Here is a 22,883-nt window from a genome sequence, read left to right as displayed (position 1 = left end):
CCCTGACATATGCTAATTTGTCTTGGTTTATAATACAATCATTAGCATATAAAGATTTTCTTAAATAGTTAGCGTTCAATCATAGGCCCTCATTATCTGTTTGAGCATTCACATGAATTTTGTCGGTTACAGTATAATCCCTATCAAATAATAGCGTCGGGACCGGTAAAATTTATCAATTTACTGTGATATTAAATAATCGCATAAATTAATAATTATTAAATTGTATATTAATTAGCTTATTAAAATATTGTTGAATTCTAAAAAAAAAAATAATCATCAAAATGAACCAATACACCTTATTCCATTGCAAATTGTTTTTGTCATTGTAAGATTTTTTCAATGGATGACACCGCATCAAAAAATCCAAGTGAAGCGTTAGATAATAAAAGAACTAGCGAATTGCAAAATTTAATCAATGGGTTGAATTATCACAGTGGAATGGATGTTGGATTTCTTTTAAACAGACTTCAAAAGGATACTATTTCAGATTTGTTAACTGACGAAAAAATAATTGAGAATGTCATGGGAAAATATGAAAGTGATGATGGGGAAGTCGAAGTGTGTACAGATCCATCTTCCCGTAAAGAATCTATCAAATCTACAAAGATATTGAATAGGTTTTTATTGCATCAGGAAATGACAACACCAAAAACTGTTCTAATGTTAAGAAAAATCCAAGATAAAATTTAACGTGACATCAAATTTAAGAAAAACCACGTCACAATTGAATCATTCTTTACCAAATTAGCATAAATGTAAAACTAAATAATTTATATAAATTGGAGAGTTATTAATTTATATATATAGAAAGTTAATAAAAAAATTATTATTTTCTAAATTTAGCAAATTATTAATTTAACACATAGGTCCCGACTCGGGACCATCAAAATTTATTAATTTTTGGTGATTATTAATTTATCGCGGGTTAAATTACAGGGGTTGTACTGTACTTCTAAATAAGGATTAAAATTCATACGAGTGATTGAAGAAACAACTCTAGGTTTGAGAAATAAACCTCTCTATTCTTGCTTGTTATTTCTTCCATTTGTTCCTTGAATAGAAGAAAAATGAAGCTTCCCAAAATCTTTATCATTTCCTTCAGTAATAGATAAACAGATCTCAGACTTCATGAAAATTCACAACTATCTTTCTCTCAGTTAGTTGAAAGTTGGATAAGAATTGGTGATAATGAATGCACTGCAGTTCTAAGGATGTCAATTCTTTGGGACATATGGAAAGCTCAGAACACCAAAGTCTTTGAGAACATTACAATGAATGTAGCAGGGACTCTTAAAATAGGGATGTTCTGGTTCAATCTATACTACAACTTTCAGATGGATGATCTGGTTGATAATGCAGATGCTAACTCCAACTGATTAAATAAGATGATCACAACAACTTGGTCTCCACCCACCAATGGCCATATAAAGATAAATTTTTATGCAGCTTGGAAAAATCGCTTGGATATGCTACTAAACTCGGCTTTTCTGATAGTTTTGTCTTCGCTGAGGCCGATGGATATTTCCTAACCACTGAACTTGCAACAGACATGACTCTCAACTCTGTTGTTTTTGAAGGGGATATTGAAATCGTGGTTAAATGTTTGAATGATACTGCCAAGAATATTCCCTAGAGAGTATGGAATCTCAAGGATGATATTAAGAGGCTCACTGGCAATTCCACTGACGTTGCATTTGTTTTCGTTCCACCCCACCCCCCAGCTAACATCACTACTCTCTGGAATGTAGTTAATAGTTAGCTTTCCTTTTCCCTTTTGTATACCAAAAAAAAAAAAAAAACGATTTGATCATAGATATTGAATTCTCCAAAAGTTGAGTCTAGGGTTTCGATATAAATAGTTTGCTTAAGATGTATACAAAACCAGTATCAAGCACAAGCCTTCTACTCTCATCATCATTGGAATCAAAAATGAAAATAGCATTGCTAAAAAAAATTAGTTAACTCTTTCTTAAAATTCCAGAGCTTGCTCGCTACAAGTTGCACTACTTTAAATGAAAGAGGTTTCCCCACATACAAAAAACCACCACCTTGTTTTCACCGTTTTCGTGCCTGCTGAGAGATTATCTGTTTGAGCATTCACATGAATTTTGCAGTTTACTTCTATATAAGGAGTAAAATTCATTGGAGTGATTGAAGAAACAACTCTAGGTTTGGGAAATAAACCTCTCTAGGTTCCCTGAATAGAAGAAATATGAAGCTTCCCCAAATCTTTATCATTTCCTTCAGTATCAGATAAAGAGATCTTAGAGTTGATGTGATTCTGTTGAGATGTATCAACATCTTCCATCTTAATTTCACTTATAGGGTTTGCTCGCTTTCCTTCTTTATCACCATACGATTCCTCGGGAGAGGGAAAATCAATTGAAGCTGGACTTGAAATCCTGTAAGTAGCAGAAGATTTCATCAATTTCTTCCCTAAATCATTAGAAGTATGGATCGAAATAGCCGCCATGGAGGAGAAAAAATTGAGTTTTTTTTTTTAATCTGAAATCACCCTAAAAACACCTACACGTCAGCGCTCATTCTCACTGGATTTATTTTCCGAGTCAATGTGTTGTATATATTCAAGATGTTTTGTTGCCTCATCTATCTTCTGGATGCTAATAAGCACTGCACCATTTCCAGGATTTTGTTACAGGCTGTACCTGTTATTGATAAGATTTGTAACGGTGAAAACACGTTGCAAAAGCACTGTGATTAATAATTGTGATATCCGTTTTGTAACGGTTGTATCTGTGACATTGGCCAGCTACAGTCACCTATAAAAACCGTTACCATAATTAATAACCACGATTGACCTAATTTTATGATTGCGACACGTGTTATATCTTAACGATTTCAATTGTTACTCTCTATTTACAACAATTCGTTGAATGGCACGTGTCACAAACCGACACACATACAACAACAATTATATGTGTTACTCCTCATTTTGTAACGACTCCCTAGAGGACACTTGTCAGCCTTATGCCAACCATTGAGATGATGACACGTGTTGTTTTAACTAACATTTTTTGATACTATTATTTCCGTGACAATTCTTTAAGTTACAATTAAAAGAAAATGGATAACCCAGATCCATTATCACGGACATGGACTTCCAGGTTTACAGGCCTGCGACACAATTTATACTGAAGCACATGCCTACAATACAATAAAATCTGAAACACAGGCCTGCAATACACATTTTAACCAACATTGCGGAAACACAAGTACAAAGGTCCATTCACTATACACGTTTTAACCAACATTGCGGAAACACAAGTACGAAGGTCTATTCATTATGATAACCAAAAACAAAAAATTATTCTAATCATTATGAAATTTAACCAAGCACAATTCAAAGCCAACATTTGTGAGCGGCGACACAATTTATCCTGAAGCACAGGCCTGCAATACATACATTACGGAAACACAAATACAAAGGTCTATTCATTATGATACTTAACCAAAAACAAAAAAAATGCTCTAATTCATTATAAAATTTAACCAAGCATAATTCAAAGCCAACACTTTGTGAGTTGCGACCAAATAAAAACAAGCTTAACTTAATAAACAATGAGGTAAGAAGTTACAAGAGAATAAAAATATACAAATGAATCAATAAGAATTATTATCATACCATTTAACGCGAGCATAGACAAAGTTATCATTTCAAGTAATTCCAGCATTGGCATCAAAAATTCCAGCATCGACATCAAATACGGAAGACCTGTCCAATAATAAAAATTGAACATGTTAATGACAAGTGTTGGAGTTTCATCGATCTCTCTTCACAAACTCCAAATTACAACTTAGATATATAAAGCAAAACATAGAATAAGTGGCGTTCCACTTCACACGACTACCACTTCCTAAGGTGTAGGTAAACAGACTCAACATTAACACCTACAGTTCATCACGTCCTGTAAACAAGAAAGACTAAACCTAATTCAACACTTCAGTTCTATAAATGTATTTATAGCATTACTAACTTGCCAGATTTTTGTACTCACACGAACTACCTCTGTTATATGACTTCATCTCATAACAACTGAAAGTTGGATACTTAATTCAAAAGTTAAACACCATGGATTTGATTAAAAATTCAAGGAAGTAAAATTCAGAAAATGGAGAACATTACAAGAAAAGGAAGGTAAAAGGTCATTAGACATACCTAAAGAGCACAATCAAGATCAAGAACTGATCCACCTAGTTTTTTCTTTGACTGCACCGAAAGAGAGAAAGTAAGGAATCGAAACACCGTATATTTGATTAAAAATTCAAGGAATGATTGAATTTAGAAAAATAGAGAACATTGCAAGAAAGTGAAAGGAAAAGGTTAGTAGACATACTTAAAGAGCACAACCAAGATCAAGAATAAATGCGCCTAGTTTTTTCTTTGGCTGCACCAAAACAGAGCAAGTGAGAAGTTATTTACTTTACTTACATTTTCACAGTCTCCATAATATTTAGTGCACTAATTTCCATTAAAGAGTAATATGGTCATTTTAACTGTCTGTAATATTTCCTTTACTTATTTCCGATAAGGGTAGCCTGGTCATTTTCACAGACTCCATAACATTTATTGCACTTTTTCCAGTAATGGTAAAATGGTCATTTTCACAGTTTGTAATATTTACTTTACTTATTTTCGATAAGGGTAGTCTGATCATTTTCACAGTCTCCATGATATTTGTTACACTAATTTCCATTAAGGGTAATATGGTCATTTTAATTTTTGTAATATTTACTTTACTTATTTTCGATAAGGGTAGTCTGGTCATTTTCACAGTCTGCATAATATTTTGTTGCACTTTTTCCAGTAAGGGTAATATGGTCATTTTAACAGTCTGTAATATTTACTTTACTTATTTCCGATAAGGGTAGTCTGGTCATTTTCACAGTCTCCAGAAGCTTTATTGCACTTGTTTCCAGTAAGGGTAATGTGGTCATTTTCATAGTTTGTAATTACTTATTTCCGAAGAGTAGTCTGGTCATTTTCACAGTCTCCATAATCTTTATTGCACTTATTTCCTGTAAGGGTAATATGGTCATTTTCACAGTCTGTAATATTTACGTACTTATTTTCGATAAGGGTAGTCTGGTCAATTTCACAATCTCCATAATAGTTATTGCACTTATTTTTAGTAAGGGTAATATGGTCATTTTCACCATCTGTAATATTTACTTTACTTATTTCCGATAACGGTAGTCTGACCATTTTCACAGTCTCCAGAATATTCATTGCACTTATTTCCGATAAGGGTATAATCTGTCATTTTTACAATCTTCGGAATTTTTATTATACTTATTCCGATAAGGGTAGTATGGTAATTTCAACGTTTTCGGAGGAAGCAGATATTTCTGTTATGGTTTTGTCGACAAAATCGAGAGAAAAGGTTGGTTTTTGTCAAAGTCAGATTCCCTACAAAGTCATGAATTGTTGACTTGGTCTTGATCCTATTTTCTAAGAAAATTAAAAAGAAAAAGAAAAATGTATTTTGATTTATTGAAATGAAATATAATTGTTAGTTTGTACAAATGTGGGAAAGTAGTGACAAGTAAAATTCAAAGAGTTGTAATTTTGGGGTTATTTTAGATGTGGTGAAATATTTGGGTGGAATCATCATTTTAAATTATAATTGTGATTGTCTGTAAAATTGTTAACAAATATTATTGTTACTAATAAAAAAATTTAATATTCTTAATTATTATCACGAATACGAAATTTATTAACGGTTATAATTGTTGCAGGATTTATTACGTGTATCAGTGACTAAAAAATAAACTCTGACAGATTATACTGTGATAAAATCCTGATTTTGGTATAGTGAAGAAGATAGATGAGGCAACAAAACCACCAGAGGGAGCTACTTGAGTAGCTCAGTTTCAGTGTCATCTGTAATGCAGAATATAGTGAAAGGACTTAAACATAACTCTTTCCTAATGATCAGTAATTTTCCATTCTAATCTAAAAGCCGATTCTCAATAGACAGTTGTACGGTGACAATGTAGAAAATATAAATGTAGTTCAAAACAAGAGCAAGTTTCCTACGAGTGAAACTTCTATTAAGGTGAGTATCAATAAGACCTTAAGCATGTTGAGTAATGAGACTCCCCTTACACTTCAAGCTAAAGAAAGAATTATTATTGAAGATTGTGAGGAGGATAGTGAAGGGTTATTATATGTGACCTGTTAAAGGGGCGTGTGGTTCCATTGGAGGGGCGAAAAACTTAATAAGACAAAAAGGGCATTAGGTGGTAATTCAAGTGTCCCTTATCAAAAAAAATATGGAAATGATCAATTAACCCTTATTATTAATAATCCAGATTAGTGATGATAATCAAGATTAGTGTTGTTAATTAATTTTCACTTATAATAACTCTAAAATCAGATTTTTAGAGTTATAAAAAAAAATTTAGAGGAGAAGAAAAAGAAAACTTATGTGATATTTGTGAAACCCTAAATTTTGATTCCCTCAACCAAAATGAGTGATTCTAGTGGCAAGTTTGAGATGGGTGAATCTCTATACGATAGAGAAAACAAATACTACATACCCCTTGATGGAGATCCTGATATGGAGTATTTCTTAGATGGTAGAGATGTTTTAACCCATAGTGAAGGTCAATCTCAACCAATTGAAGAAATTAGCCAACAAAGTGAAGAACCAGCAACTGAAAATGACCAGGTATACTTCTAAACTAGTTCTCATTAGCTTTTTGTTGCTTAAAATTCTCTAAAGTACGTAAAAAAATCAAATTTTAAAAAAATTCAGAAGAACTTACGGTTGGTAATTAGCTAGTTATCAACCGTAATTGAATGTTACGGTTCGTAAAGTTTCCAATTCCAACAGTAACTGGTTCAATTTGGGGAAAAACTCAATCGTAATACCAGTTACGGTTAGTATAAAATTTTCGAGTCGAACCGTAATTTCAGTACGGTTGGTTACGTGGTAGGTTGGGAAACCTACAATAAAATACTGCAAGTGCACAGCGTCTAACTAGTAGACAATGGCAAGTACAGGTCGTTCCCACGAGGAGTGTGAAATACTCTACCAACTAATACCAAGAATAACTAATTAACAAGATGATGTTTTAAAGAGTTTTCGGAAATTTGGAACAAAATGAAATAATAACAAATCTAACAATGAATAAAATGAAAATGGGTTGTTAGGATTTTCGGTTTCCACCAATTAATTATGCAAGCTCTACTAATCTTTAAAAATATATTTCATGCTTTTTCAAATACTGTTTCTCCGCTGTAATCTTCTTCGCTTCATGGGTAGTGATTCTAAAACATTACCTATCAATCCTAAAGCATATCACGTCAAGGGATTTAACCAAAGTACGAAATATCAATTGAAAAGCATAAATAATCAACAAAATCACATAAACAATTAGATACCAAGCTTTTGTGAAGATAAATTACTAGTCATTCAAATCATTATTTAAGCATATAAATATAGAGTTTTCATAATAAAATTGGGTTCTACCTAAACCCTAACATGGTTCTAGCTAGCCATGGCTTTCTCAAAAGCCATAAAAAGATTAACAAAAGAGGAAGGATTAAACCGATATCGACTTTGTCGCCTCTGGTTCTTGTACTCTAAAAACTTCCAAAGCGGCCGCACTTCTCCCTCTCGTCTGTCACTAACAGAGAAGTACTCTCCTCCGCGCCCTCTGGCCGTTTTTCTTCTTCTCTGTATCGGCCTTTTCACCGCAGCCTCTTCCTCCCCCCTTATTTTGTTTCTTCTCATTCCTTTATAATTAGTGCTGCAAACAAGTCCGACTAAGACCTAGTATAATTACCTAAGCCCAGTCCATCATGGTCCATATAGCCTCAGGTCCAACATCTCCACAGTAACACTCGAAAGTCAGAGACCCCAAATTCCACACGCTGGCGCTGCAATCAATCTTCACCATCATTTAATACCAGCACTGCCATTATTTTCCCAGCAGATTCGATCCACCACCAATAAGATTTGAAGCTCGATTCCATCCCCATACTCCTCTGCAAATCCACTACTGTCATTCATGCCCGAAACACTGCCTATTCAGCCACTGTTCTTCGTTTTAAATCTTCTACAGAACTTCCAATCTGTCGTTTACAGTCATGAGTCAATGACAACAACACCAGTTCGACTGCTCCATTCATGCAAACACGATCCCTTCATCTGTTGCCGTAAACACCACTGCTTCTCTACTTCGCAGGCATCTCGTCGTCACCAGCAGAGACTCAACCAATGAATCCCATGCAAACCCATCTTCTCAGCGTACGTATATACCTTCTATGTACGTTCACTAACTGCTGCAAATGAAACACCACTTCCTGTTCCGAAACAGCATCTTCTCGAACCAACCAAACTGAGCCAGCCATCGACCAACGCCAATCATCACCTTGTTTTGCTGCTGCTAAGTCTGACCCAACACAATCATCTCTTCATTCACATATAGCCTCCATCTGCCAAATCCGGGCACAGTATACCCTTCCAGACCCGACTCCATTCAGATCCAAGATCTCATTGATGTTGTTGTATGCACAGAAAACCAATCTGTTCGGCAGCTGCTTGCTTGAGAAATGCAAATTTCTTCTTCTGTTTCGACCAAAAAGAGATGTGGTAGAAAATACCACAGAATAAGCCACGTCCCCCTTTTCATCTTAGCCATTAGTGGGCCGTGTTTGTGTTAAACAAGTGAAGGCTGCTCTCGTCCCCACTACTCTGGACTGTACATGAACTAAGTGAGTGCAGCAACTTGATAGTTCGCAGGGATGCCAATACCAGTGTAGTCACAAACTCCATTTTAGCTCCAACTTTATCAGTTTATTCTTCGGATGGTCTAATTTTCCTGTACTTTCTACAAAAGCACTAAAATAGTATTATTAGTCAAATATCGAGTCCTATCTAATATAAATATGGGTATAAAATGTATTATTTACGTACTTATCAACACCCCCAAACTTATTATTTGCTAGTCCTCGAGCAAATCAAAACTACAAAATAAAATCCTAACTCACTATCGCAGGCATCGTCGATTGCATTTAGCGTATGCAATAAGCCTTTAAACCCCTAGGTGTCCCTAGTGGCCGAGTTATAGTCTCAGGAGGGCTTACTAGAGATATACCCACAAAACCTTTACTCCAGACTTTAGCTATCTACGCAGAACCTTGGAAGGCACTAAAGAATCTCCTTGGTTGGCATACTTATTGACTACAGGAAGAAGTACCCTGATGCGAAATTCCAATTGTTGTACACGAGTTTGCACTCAAGCATACTAAAATTCATATAAAGTGACAGAGCTCTACTCAGATAGTCGCACTATGGACATCAATATCCGGAGTCAAAACTAATCACATGGATAGATCAAGAAGATGGATATAGAAAAACATAGATGGTTTTGATGTTTACTAAGTGAACGGCGTTTCCCATATCTGTCTGAAGGCCTCCGCCAAAATGAACCTATCCTAATGGATTGAGATACTAGTCTGACTAATATCAACACACTGGCATATACAAGGGAACCAGTGGTCGATAACCTAACTCTAGGTCAACACAACTGGCATATACAAGGGTACCAGTGGTCGACTTTATTGAATTTATTCCTTTTGGTCAAATGGTCTGATCTCAATTTTTTTTTTTTTTTTCTTTTCAACTCTTTGGTAACTACCATTTTTTATCTTTTTTTTTTCTTTTTCTTTTTCAACTTTTTTTTTTCATGGTATCTCAACCACTCTAATTCACCCTAGCATTGGTAACAACTTGAATCGTGGGCCCCACCTATCACTTAGAGAAACATGGTTTAAAAACAAAATAAAATAAAAATAGAAGTGAAAAGGACTCAACGAGATATGGTGAAACTATCATGTTATTTCTAACACCTGAGCTCTGTGCTTTTATGAATAGACTCTTTAGATGTTTCCATCTAATCAGATTGGTTCCTCAACTCCTACAACCAAAATGCTTCCATCCACTTAGATTAGTTAGTGCAATCCTCAATAGGCATAAATTTCTAAGCTCTGGAGTTTATTTATAATGCAACTAAAAAGTTTCTCCCATACCCCCAAACTTAAATCTAACATTGTCCTCAATGTTCTAAAGATAAAATTAAAAGCATGAACAAGGAGAAACTGTTACCATTCGAAGCAAAAGAGTTAAGGAAAGATATTACCGTGTTGCATGAGCATGTGATACCTCCCAAGAAGTAAAATGTATTTTTTCTTGCTGTCAGTAGAATGTCCTCAAACAAGGTGGGGCTGGTACCCAAAAGTAGACATCCAATCATATATATAGAGTCTGAAAAGTTGAGGATCATCCCAACTAGTCCGGTCGGCTGAAAATATGAACCTGCAAACACTATAAAGCTCCAAATGGATGCGTAAGTTCATTCCCAATAGAAATCTGTAAGTAATATTCAAGTCATGCATGGACAGGATAGGTAAATCACTCCCGTAAGAAATAAGTTCAGATTGTTTAACAGTTTCTATTCGCGGGGACCGCTCTAAATCAGGTTCCAAATCAGCGGAAATAACTTCCACGGCTGAAAGTTCAGTCGTGGAACAAGGTCTCAATAGAGCAATAATATCATGACTCATAGACCCACTATCATCTACAACGGTTTCATTATGAATATTATCAAGATGAGAAAAACCATAACTTGATAGTTCAGAAAATGGTTTAAAGGTCAAGGTCGGACCTTTCTCGGCTGATGAAACTAGTCGAGACTCGGCCAATACTAAAGGTTCTATTATGGGCTTCCATTTATTAGTGTCTAGCAGTGGTGTGGAGTCTAATAAGGCATTGACTTCACAAATAACACTATCATCATCAAGATCATACCCAAAATGAGTTAAGCAAACCTCTAGTGGATCTTCCAATTGGTCCTTGCAAAAGCTTTGTGAATCCATAATTTCTTTTCACCCGCAACACTTTCTAAGGTACCTAAAAAAATATCAAATAAACTGCGTAAAAAGGAACTAAAAAAAAAAATTTTTTTAAAGAAAAACAAAATAAATTATATACAAAAATAAAAATAAAATAAAACAATTATGTACAAGAAAATTGATATCAATCAGAGAGTACTATACAGCCACTCCCCGGCAGCGGCGCCAAAAACTTGGTAGGTTGGGAAACCTACAATAAAATACTGCAAGTGCACAGCGTCTAACTAGTAGACAATGACAAGTACAGGTCGTTCCCACGAGGAGTGTGAAATGCTCTACCAACTAATACCAAGAATAACTAATTAACAAGATGATGTTTTAAAGAGTTTTCGGTAATTTGGAAAAAAATGAAATAATAACAAATCTAACAATGAATAAAATGAAAATGGGTTGTTAGGATTTTCGGTTTCCACTAATTAATTATGCAAGCTCTACTGATCTTTAAAAATATATTTCATGCTTTTTCAAATACTGTTTCTCCGCTGTAATCTTCTTCGCTTCGTGGGTAGTGATTCTAAAGCATTACCTATCAATCCTAAAGCATATCACGTTAAGGGATTTAACCAAAGTATGAAATATCAATTGAAAAGCATAAATAATCAACAAAATCACATAAACAATTAGATACCAAGCTTTTGTGAAGATAAATTACTAGTCATTCAAATCATTATTTAAGCATATAAATGTAGAGTTTTCATAATAAAATTGGGTTCTACCTAAACCCTAACATGGTTCTAGATAGCCATGGCTTTCTCAAAAGCCATAAAAAGATTAACAAAAGAGGAAGGATTAAACCGATATCGACTTTGTCTCCTCTGGTTCTTGTACTCTAAAAACTTCCAAAGCGGCCGCACTTCTCCCTCTCGTCTGTCACTAACAGAGAAGTACTCTCCTCCGCGCCCTCTGGCCGTTTTTCTTCTTCTCTGTATCGGCCTTTTCACCGCAGCCTCTTCCTCCCCCCTTATTTTGTTTCTTCTCATTCCTTTATAATTAGTGCTGCAAACAAGTCCGACTAAGACCTAGTATAATTACCTAAGCCCAGTCCATCATGGTCCATATAGCCTCAGGTCCAACATCTCCACAGTAACACTCGAAAGTCAGAGACCCCAAATTCCACACGCTGGCGCTGCAATCAATCTTCACCATCATTTAATACCAGCACTGCCATTATTTTCCCAGCAGATTCGATCCACCACCAATAAGATTTGAAGCTCGATTCCATCCCCATACTCCTCTGCAAATCCACTACTGTCATTCATGCCCGAAACACTGCCTATTCAGCCACTGTTCTTCGTTTTAAATCTTCTACAGAACTTCCAATCTGTCGTTTACAGTCATGAGTCAATGACAGCAACACCAGTTCGACTGCTCCATTCATGCAAACACGATCCCTTCATCTGTTGCCGTAAACACCACTGCTTCTCTACTTCGCAGGCATCTCGTCGTCACCAGCAGAGACTCAACCAATGAATCCCATGCAAACCCATCTTCTCAGCGTACGTATATACCTTCTCTGTACGTTCACTGCCTGCTGCAAATGAAACACCACTTCCTGTTCCGAAACAGCATCTTCTCGAACCAACCAAACTGAGCCATCCATCGACCAACGCCAATCATCACCTTGTTTTGCTGCTTTGACCCAACACAATCATCTCTTCATTCACATATAGCCTCCATCTGCCAAATCCGGGCACAGTATACCCTTCCAGACCCGACTCCATTCAGATCCAAGATCTCATTGATGTTGTTGTATGCACAGAAAACCAATCTGTTCGGCAGCTGCTTGCTTGAGAAATGCAAATTTCTTCTTCTGTTTCGACCAAAAAGAGATGTGGTAGAAAATACCACAGAATAAGCCACGTCCCCCTTTTCATCTTAGCCATTAGTGGGCCGTGCTTGTGTTAAACAAGTGAAGGCTGCTCTCGTCCCCACTACTCTGGACTGTACGTGAACTAAGTGAGTGCAACAACTTGATAGTTCGCAGGGATGCCAATACCAGTGCAGTCACAAACTCCATTTTAGCTCCAACTTTATCAGTTTATTCTTCGGATGGTCTAATTTTCCTGTACTTTCTACAAAAGCACTAAAATAGCATTATTAGTCAAATATCAAGTCCTATCTAATATAAATATGGGTATAAAATGTATTACTTACGTACTTATCATTACGTTCTTCAGTAGTTACCAACCGTAACTCATCATGTGCATGGCAGTATTTACTGCACTTCTTACGATTGGTAATATGTAAATAGCTACCAGCCGTAATTGTGTTGCGGTTTGTGATCTGTGTTTTTTACCAATCGTATAATGATCTGTATGTTTTCATTTTCATTTCACCCTATTTACGGTTTGTTACGGGAGGGTCATTACCAACCGTAGTTGTGTTACGGTTTGTAAGTGATTGTAATTACGAACCGTATCTTTGTTACGGTTTGTATTTCCTTGTCGTGTCCAACCGTAACTTTATATATATTTTTGTTTTGTTCTTATTTAGACTAATGTGGGTGTATTGTTGTCCAGATCGTGAGTGTACCTCCCCTAATGGATGAACAACCTTTAGCAAATCAACTTCTCACCCAAGATTCTAGCTCTCACTATTTAACCGAGGAGACATGGGAGGAAAAAGATGATGCAAAGCATTGGGATAGAGAACGAGGCAAGTTGATTATGTGTATCATAGTTTGTAATGGTACCACTAGTGAAAGTGCCTTTCAAATGGTTTGCGAGTGTAGTGGACAACATAGAAGTCATGCAAAAAAGGGTACCGTGCAAGTAGCAAAGGCAAAGAGGAAGCAAACTACGTTCACTAAGAAGACCCGATGCCCCTTCAAGCTTCAATTTAAAAGGAATGCGACAAATATTTACCAACCGTAATTGACTCTGTAACTCAAAATTTCAGACAAAAACTGTCACAAACAAACATACATAAGTTTAAATCCATAACTAACACAAATAACTTCAAATTCATAGATAATATCCATAAGTTTAAATCCATAACTAACACAAATAACTTTAAATTCATAATTAATATCCATATGATAAATTTCATAAGCTAAAATCCATAACTAACCACACACAACTAACATAAATCCATAACTAAGCATGGCGGCCACCACGACCTCTTTTGTTGGTGCTACCACCACCACGAGTTTTAGGACCACCACCACGAGTTTTAGGACCATCAAGACGACCACCGCGACTACCGCGACCACGACCACCTCTTTGGCTAGTACCCACACCGTGCACCACCTCTTCATCATTTGTCTCTTCGCTGCTAGATGAAGGTTGATGACGGCTACTACCCTCACATCCACGAGAGTTTCTACTCCTCTTTAAGCCTCTTTCGTCCGTGACCAACCCCTCATACATTTCTTCCATGTTTGGATTATGCATGTTCCTTATTTGGTCTTGCAAGATCTTTTGTTCACGAGCTTTAAGCACACCATTACGACGGATACATGAAGTCATGCTATTTTCCAAAGCTTGTCCTCGCTCTTTCTATTCACATATCAAAAAGAGTGTTAAGAGATTATTTCATAATAATCATTAATCTTAAAATCCAAAGTCATGAGGATAACAAAATTACGTACCGACATGAAATATAGCTTCTTCCAAGTCAAACCAAATAGACCTTTTTTCTCTTTAGTCTCGTCGACCGCCTTCCTTTGAGCTATAGCCTCTTGAATATATGGTTGGGCCTCCAGATCACTATTGATCACATATGGATGACCAAAATGAGAATACCAACCCATGTAATCAGCAGTGGCTTCTTTCGTGTTGTTACAAGGAATTGCCTCTCCCGCTGCGAGTTGGTATCTTTCTTCATGGCGGTTGTTCCAAGCATCAACCGTTGGAGTTGTCCTGTAGTTGAGCACAATGGTGGGGCCTTTTGTCTCGGATCCTTGCTTGGATAATTTGAAGTTTTCCTCTACAACCCTTTGTTGAATATGAGCAATTTCGCGTAGAGTTCGACGAGGATTGGTCATAACCTAACCTGTGGGATGATACAATGGTCCATTGTAACCTGCAGTCTCTGTGAACCTACGAACATCAAATCCATTTTCAATCCTCAAATAAGGGTCAAAGATAACATCTTCAACAGTGAAAGCATCTATTTTCTCCCTCATTTGAATGAGCTTCTCTTCTTTGTTCCTTAGTTGTCTGCCAGTGAACTTGAACTTCTTTCCCGTAGGTCCATAACCATGTTCTTCCCACTCAGTAGGAGGTCTCAGGCTCGGAAAGTGGTTATAAACCCATGCCTAAAAAATAAATTAAGTATAAACAATTGACACATGACAAAAAATATAACAAACAAAGAAAAATGTAACCAAACTTACCATTAGAAGCGCAACATTCCCGACAATTTCAGTAGATCCAACCCTAGAGGCCTTTCTTAGGCTGTCAAGTAAATATGCAAGGGTTGCAGTGGCCCACGAATAGTTTTTGATGTTGTCCAAATTCTTCAACAGTTGTAGGTAATGAACACTGACCCTATTTCCCGAGTTATCGGGAAAGAATACGGTCCCAAGAGAATACAACAAATACGCTGTGACTGTACGCCTAACTGTTGTTTCATCCATCACATGACCTTCCCTTTCCTTTACTGTTGTTCCTTCAAACTTGGTCCTCAGATTCTTCAACAATAGCTTTTTGATGATTTTTGGTTTATGTGGTTCAGCAGGGTCATAACCACCAGCCAACTGAAACTCCATCTCAGTTTCATCTTTCTCCCACCCAAGTATTTCTTGAACAAGGATATAAAGGTCAGTCCAAGACATGTTGTTGTCGAAACCTTCAAACACAGATTGTCCTTCAACTTCAAGGTCAATAATTTGCTTCACATCGTCCGGTGTTATTTTCATCTCTCCAAATGGAAGATGAAACGTATCGGTTTCAAGCCAATATCGTTCCCTGAAGGTAGAGACCACAACACTATCATACTCCGATTGAAGGTGAAGAATTCCAGGCCCTAGTCCTGTAGTAGTCACTAGATTGCGAACCGAAGCACATTCTTGACTTAATGGACAATGTTTACCCCTTTGACGCTTGAGCAATTTAATGCATCTTGCGTGGTCCTAAGAAAACAAATATACAAAAATATAAGCATATTATGGTGAACTGAAATAAACAAACAAAATGTATCAAAATAATGAATGTTTTAAGAAAAGTAACAAAATACATACCCTTGTCTGACAGACTTTTGCGGACCAGGAACCGGTATAACCAAATAAGATTGAAGACTTATCTGGGGCCTCGCTCCAAGGTCTTTTATTCTTCTTCGGTGGCAACAACAAATCTTTTCCTTTAGGAATATGCATCCCTTTCGGTGCGGGCTCCTTTCTCGGCTTTTTTCTTTCTTTTGCCTTGGAGGTGCAGCTACAACTACCTCTTTTCCCTTGGTATTTTCTACCTCTTCATCATTTTCTACCTCTTCATCATTTTCTTCATCTTCCTTTTCTTCATCATTTTCTTCATCGGCCTCCTCTTCATCATTTTCTTCATCTTCCTCCTCTTCATCATTTGCTTCCTCTTCCTCCCCTCCCCTCCATCATCATCGGTTCCTTTAAATTCTTCTTCATCTTCGTCATTATTAGTTTCTTCCTCCACAATTTCATTTTCGTTGCCTTCACGATTAGTTTCGACTCCGACCTCTTCTTGATCATTATGTTCCACTCCTTCTAGCTCAACTCCAGATTCAGCCACAGGTTGTTCCCTCAACTTAATTTCAAACTTATTCTTTATCTTCTTCTCATTCTTGTGGATACCTCTATTATTAACCCCTAAATGCTTGTCACCGCGAGCGGTGGGTGTATGATCAATCGGGGTTAAGTCATTTCCTCTATTTTTCTTCCTACACAAGCATTACAATTGATTGATTTACTAAGGGTAAAACAAATAATATAGACAACAAAAAACAAAACAAAATGGTGAGCCTGCATAGTTACGGTTTGTAACTAATGAACAGAGACCAACCGTACCACTCACACGGTTGGTAAATAGTGAATCGAGACCAACCGTATCAACGATACGGTTGGTAACTGATGTATCGAGATCAACCGTAACTAAACTACGGTTGGTATGTTATCTTAGTTTTTAACCGTAAGTTTTATTTGGCCAAATACTAACATACATGATGTTCTACGGTTGGTAATGGATGTTGAGTTACAAGTCGTAACTCAAATACGATTGATAACATTGATGGAATTACAAACCGTAGAAACCAAATGAAAGTTACAGAACAATGTACGCTTCGTAACTCAACACACGACACCAACCGTAAGCTACTTACGGTTGCAAAAAAAAAAAACGTAACTGAACAATTTCTCATAAATTCAAGAACTTACGGTTGGTATTTCAGTTATTACGAACCGTATCATCAACAAAAACCATAGTTACGGTTGAAATTGGAGTAATTATCAACCGTAACTCACATGCAACACACAAATTTCAGTTTCAATTTCGATCCAAAACCCTAATTTTTTATACAAAACTAACTTAAATCAAACAATAGACTAAACCCTAACTGGGTTTTCGAAACATACCTCAAATAAGTCATTGTGCTTGATTTTGACGGTTGAGGAGTTTCAAATTGATGTTCTTGACCTAATGGAGGATTTGGTTCATTAGAACGGCTACAATCTTCGTCAACCTTCTTCTTCGGCATCTCTAATATAGTTTCCAATCAACGATTATCAATTTTTCAAATCGCCGATTAATCGAAGAGGACGATGAAAAATCAGTTTTAATGGTGGAGAGGAGGAGAAGAGAAGAAGTAAAGTGGAAAAAAAAAACTGTTTTGATTTCCAGATTCAATTGGGTTAATAATGGGGAAGGATAATTCAGTCTTTTCAACCAAAAAAGTAAGAATAAATTAGTCCATTTGAGGTGAAAAGGGTAATCTAGTCAATTAGCAACCCCTATAGGACACCCCCTAACCAATAATAGGGATATTGCTATCACCCTTGCCTCCCCCTTTAACGGGATTGTATTAGATGTAGATTCAGATAAGACTTCTCATTTCATGACATATGAGGACAAAGCTTGCAGAAAACTGGGAAAGAACTTTCAAGGCGCATATGGAATGGCAAAATTCCTAACAAATGAAGTAAGAAAGAGTTTGAGAAAAGGCCAAAGATTTGTTGCTAGGAAGTATTAGTAGGTTCTTATTTTTTTTTTTTTGTGTCTGCAGCAAATTGTTTTGCTTTGGATTTCTGTTGTGTTCTGGTTCTGGTTTCGGAGTTGGTTTTTACCCGAATAATAAAACCTTTTAGACCCATATTGCCATTGGGTTTAAGGTATGTTCGGTCGGGGTTTTACCCTCCCTTTGATTTTCTTTTTAGTTTTTGGTGTTTATTTTAGCCGAGCCCTGGACACACTAACGTATTTTTTTCTTGATTTTTTTTCTTCTATTTTCATATCAATTAAGTTTAACCTTTTCCCTCATTAATTAAAAAAAAAAAAGAGAGAGAAACCAATCTATGCATTCTCATTACGTAATTTTATCCCAAAGTTGAAATATGACTTACAACTGAACTCACACGATAAAATACTCCACATACATATTACAGGAGTTTTATTTAAGTGGACTTCTCCACTTTCAAACTTTAAACTTTAAATTCAGCTAAAAGAAAGGACGAAAAATAAACAACAAAATCACAAATCAGAATGCTCACACCAAGTCGCCCAAGCCTTGGTTATCAATAACAGTATGAACTATTACCGGTTTACTCTTGTTTTTACGCGCAACGATCACCGAATTTATAACTTCGTCCATGGGATGAAAAACTGCGAGAACCTCGAAACCTGGTAGATCACTAGGCTCAACAATTGGGTACAGAAAACCACGAGCGCCAAAAGCACTCCTCAACATTAGTAAGGATCCTGGCGCCATGTGCATAGCCAAATGATCAATAACTTTCCGTTTCTCTTCTTTGTTCATACCAACTAAAGCAGCTAAGAAAACAACGTCTTAGTCGCTTAAGCCATTTGTGACATCCATAATATCAGTATCATGGAATATCATACGCTTCGATAAGTCATCATCCGCAGCTACCAAGTTACGAGCCAACGCATTGGCCAATGGGTTGATATCATAGTTGTGAAAGGTAGTGGTCCTCAGGTGATTTGAAGCCAACACGACGGATGTGAGCGGTAGGGGACCAGAACCGATGAACGCGATATGATTGGGATTTGGGTTCGCGATGTAATTGCTGAGTATAGTATATTCAAGACGGCCAAGCTTGATGTAATTTGTGTAGTATGGGAAGATGTTGATATGATCAAGTGGGATTTCATAAGAACCTAATAAGGTTGAGAAATGAGATTCTAAATGACCTTCAGCTTCTCCACAGAGACGGATGAGTTTGGAACGGATTTCTTGTACCTTGGCTGATAATTTGGTAACATCTATAGGAGATGGTGGTATACAAGAATGGACTAGTTGAGTGAAAAGAGTGTCAACATCTTTTGAAGGTTTGAGGCTTTCTAAGGTTGATAAGCTGTTATAAATCTCACAGACATTTTTGATCAACAATTCTTGATCCTGATCTTGATTAAGGGAACCCAATGAACCCATGTGATTGATAGTATGAATGTTACTTAGGTGAATGAAGATAACTCAGTCTATTGATCACTCCAAAGTTACTGATGAAACAAAATGCTTAATCAGTTTGATTCTCCAACCTCCATATGCAGTGGCTATTTATGGACATCATTTGTGGAACCACTATATGAGTGAGTGACCCTCACTGTCTAATTATTAATATGTCAACGAGCTAGTGTCATTTGTGTGGAGAAGGGCCGGAGCAAAAGCTCCTAGCTTGTTCTATTTCGGATGACACAACATAATTGATACTCGTTGACAAAAGTGATACAGTGTCTCCCAATTTAGAATGACACTGTGTAGACTATAGTTGATAGTACTTTATGTGAACATTTTTGATGGGAAATTATCAGTTTCACAACTTCCACTGATCATTATTGATGTAAATATTGTCTTTGTATGCACGAGTAGAACATGCTCCTTTGGTCTGTCATGCTGAATGGGAGTTTGGACGACACACTCTTTTGGTTTGCTCTTATTAAAAATACTGTATAATTCTTCTATCCCGAGTATTAGTTCTTGATATGTCCTATGACAACATCGTGTTGATGATTAGTTCTTTATGCGAACAATGTTGTTTATAAAACTGAAGAAGTGCTAATATACCAAGGCACACCTAACACCAGCAGGTCCAGCACCAAAAAACAAATACTAGATGTCGACACTATTTAGTAACGAACGGTTCAATGATCTTGTGTTGAAATATGAAACCATTTCAAATTCAAAAAATAGATTGTTATTTTTAAATTTAGTGATGTTTGCGATGTGTTCTAAATTCCCTCCCCTTCCTTTAAATTGTGATGCTGAGTTTCGTCAAACTCTCACCAAATTTTTAGACATGGAAGTGAAATATTAAGACTGATAACAAGAGAGCTTTAAAACAGTTTCAGAAAACACAGATTCCTAATTTGTTTCATGGCTCCAACAATGTCAACAACTCCGGAAGAACCCACTACCAAGAATGTCGTTCAGCATCCTGTACAGGTAGTAGTGCAAGTTGCTTTTAAGAATTGGGTTTTTCTTGTTTTGTTGTTTGATTTGTTGTTCATCTGGTGGTAGAGCTGATCTTGGATTATTTTTTACCGTTCTGAGTAGTCATTGAAGCTAATGAATAAATACTTCATCTTATGACACTCTCTGTTTTTGCCTTCTTAAAAGGTTGCAAAGCGCTTGGAGAAGCTAAAGGCTACAATCTTCACCCAAATGAGCATGCTTGCGATCAAACACGGAGCAATAAACCTCGGCCAAGGATTTCCAAACTTTGATGGCCCTGAATTCGTGAAAGACGCAGCAATTCAGGCTATTAAAGAGGGGAAAAACCAATATGCCCGGGGATGTGGTGTTCCAGACCTCAACTCTGCAGTGGCTGCCAGGTTCAAGAAAGATTCTGGACTGGTGGTGGATCCTGAAACAGAAGTCACTATCACTACAGGATGCACTGAAGCCATTGCTGCCACCATGTTAGGTTTGATAAACCCCGGCGACGAGGTCATCCTTTTTGCCCCCTTTTATGATTCTTATGAAGCTACACTTTACATGGCTGGAGCCGATATGAAAATCATTACCCTCCGCCCGCCAAATTTCTCAGTTCCAATTGATGAGCTCAAGTCTATTATCTCAAAGAATACTCGAGCAATACTTGTAAACACTCCACACAACCCAACGGGGAAGATGTTCAGCCGAGAGGAATTGGGAACTATTGCATCTCTCTGTATAGAAAATGATGTGTTGGTTTTCTCAGATGAAGTTTATGATAAGTTGGCATTTGAGGAAGATCACATTTCCATAGCTTCACTTCCTGGCATGTATGAGAGGACTGTCACCATGAATTCCCTCGGTAAGACTTTTTCTTTAACAGGTTGGAAGATAGGTTGGACTATAGCTCCACCGCATTTGACATGGGGAATAAGGCAGGCACATTCTTACCTCACTTTCGCAACATCAACTCCAATGCAATTTGGCGCTGCGGAAGCTCTTAGAACCTCGGACACTTATTATGAGGAACTAAAGAAAGATTACCTGCATAAGAAGCGAATATTGGTAGAAGGACTTAAAGCTGCAGGTTTTGTGGTGCACCCTTCTAGTGGTACTTACTTTGTTATGGTCGATCATACTTCTTTCGGGTTTGAAAATGATGTTGCCTTCTGCGAGCATTTGATTAAGGAAGTGGGTGTTGCTGCAATTCCAACAAGTGCTTTCTATCTTAATCCAGAGGATGGTAAGAATTTGGTGAGGTTTACATTCTGCAAGGATGAGAATACTCTTAGGGCAGCAGTCGAAAGGATGAAAGGGAAGTTAAAAAAATGAGTTTACTTGTAATATTCAGTCAAAGCAAAGTCAAAAAATGTGTTAATTCATGGAGGAGTTGCACACAGTAATAATATCGTTTTAGGGTGTAAATCACGTCGTTTGATTTCTGCTTTTTTATGATCTTATCAAACTTCTCCTACTAGTGATTATGATTCTGATGTTTCATGTTAAAAAAGGCCCAAGTTTAAGCTTTGATTACTGTTTTGCTACTTTGCTATCAACAACATGCAAGGATGAGAATAAAATTTGTGTTGTGAAGTTACTAGATCTTCTGGTAGTCTTTTCTTTCTCAAGCAAATTATTCAGTATACGATTATTCTTTTAGGCTTTCTCAACCTTTGTTGCGAACATATTCTGCAAAACTCTCGTGCCATTAATTTGGGGAGGCACTCTCAGAGAGTATATCTATTTAGTCTAACCAAATTAGTCAGAACCTCGCCGCTTGTAACGTGTCATCCCCAAATTTTTAGGAGTGTTCTATTGTATTAGCAGAGAACACTTTTTCATTTTAAGTTCCTCGGGTAAACATTGTTATCAGTCTGGTGAAAACTGGAATACAGGTGAAATTTCCATCAAAGAATTTTCCGAAACCTCATTTATAGGCGAATGGTGCGACGACATAAACTCAGTCGATCCTAATCAACCTCAGGTTTTATGTCTTGTTTGAAGAGAATCGCTGTGTTTTAGTATTAAAGTCCCTCAAGTGGTTCAAGTACGACCGAGTAATATTCAGGTGTGCACTGCGCATGCCTTTGGAATAATGTTAAAAATCTAGGACGTCTTCATCATATCTAAAGATGCTACATGCTAACATGGTTGGCAAATAAAATTGTACGTATTGTGCTTCTCAGTTATGCTAGTCATCTCATCTAAAGACCCAATTCATATTTTGGATACGGAATATACAAGTCATTTTGAGCTTTTTTAGTGAGCCCGCTCGAACTCACCTTGCTCCTACTATAATACATCACCGAGCAGTGGCAGAACTAGAAAATGAATGTGGGGTGGCTTGAAAACTAATTGGCTA

At 36.8% G+C, this 22,883-nt stretch overlaps 2 protein-coding genes across 2 annotated transcripts; one reads left to right on the top strand and one right to left on the bottom strand.

Annotated features, from left to right (window-relative positions):
• Positions 1–18,571: 18,571 nt before the first annotated feature.
• On the bottom strand, positions 18,572–19,596 carry LOC113361277 (nicotianamine synthase-like). Its single transcript, XM_026604569.1, has one exon. It carries the CDS (start codon positions 19,517–19,519, stop codon positions 18,914–18,916), a length of 606 nt encoding a protein of 201 aa, XP_026460354.1. The 5' UTR covers positions 19,520–19,596; the 3' UTR covers positions 18,572–18,913.
• Positions 19,597–20,391: 795 nt separating this feature from the next.
• On the top strand, positions 20,392–22,076 carry LOC113361276 (probable N-succinyldiaminopimelate aminotransferase DapC). The gene is made up of 2 exons (XM_026604568.1): positions 20,392–20,530; positions 20,705–22,076. The coding sequence occupies exons 1-2, from the start codon at positions 20,462–20,464 to the stop codon at positions 21,851–21,853; spliced, it is 1,218 nt and encodes a 405-aa protein (XP_026460353.1). The 5' UTR covers positions 20,392–20,461; the 3' UTR covers positions 21,854–22,076.
• The last annotated feature ends 807 nt before the right edge of the window (positions 22,077–22,883 follow it).

Source organism: Papaver somniferum, chromosome 3 (genome assembly GCF_003573695.1).
Source record: "Papaver somniferum cultivar HN1 chromosome 3, ASM357369v1, whole genome shotgun sequence".
NCBI lineage: Eukaryota > Viridiplantae > Streptophyta > Magnoliopsida > Ranunculales > Papaveraceae > Papaver > Papaver somniferum.
Note: the sequence above shows the minus strand (reverse complement) of the source record. Positions and strands in the feature narration are given on the sequence as shown.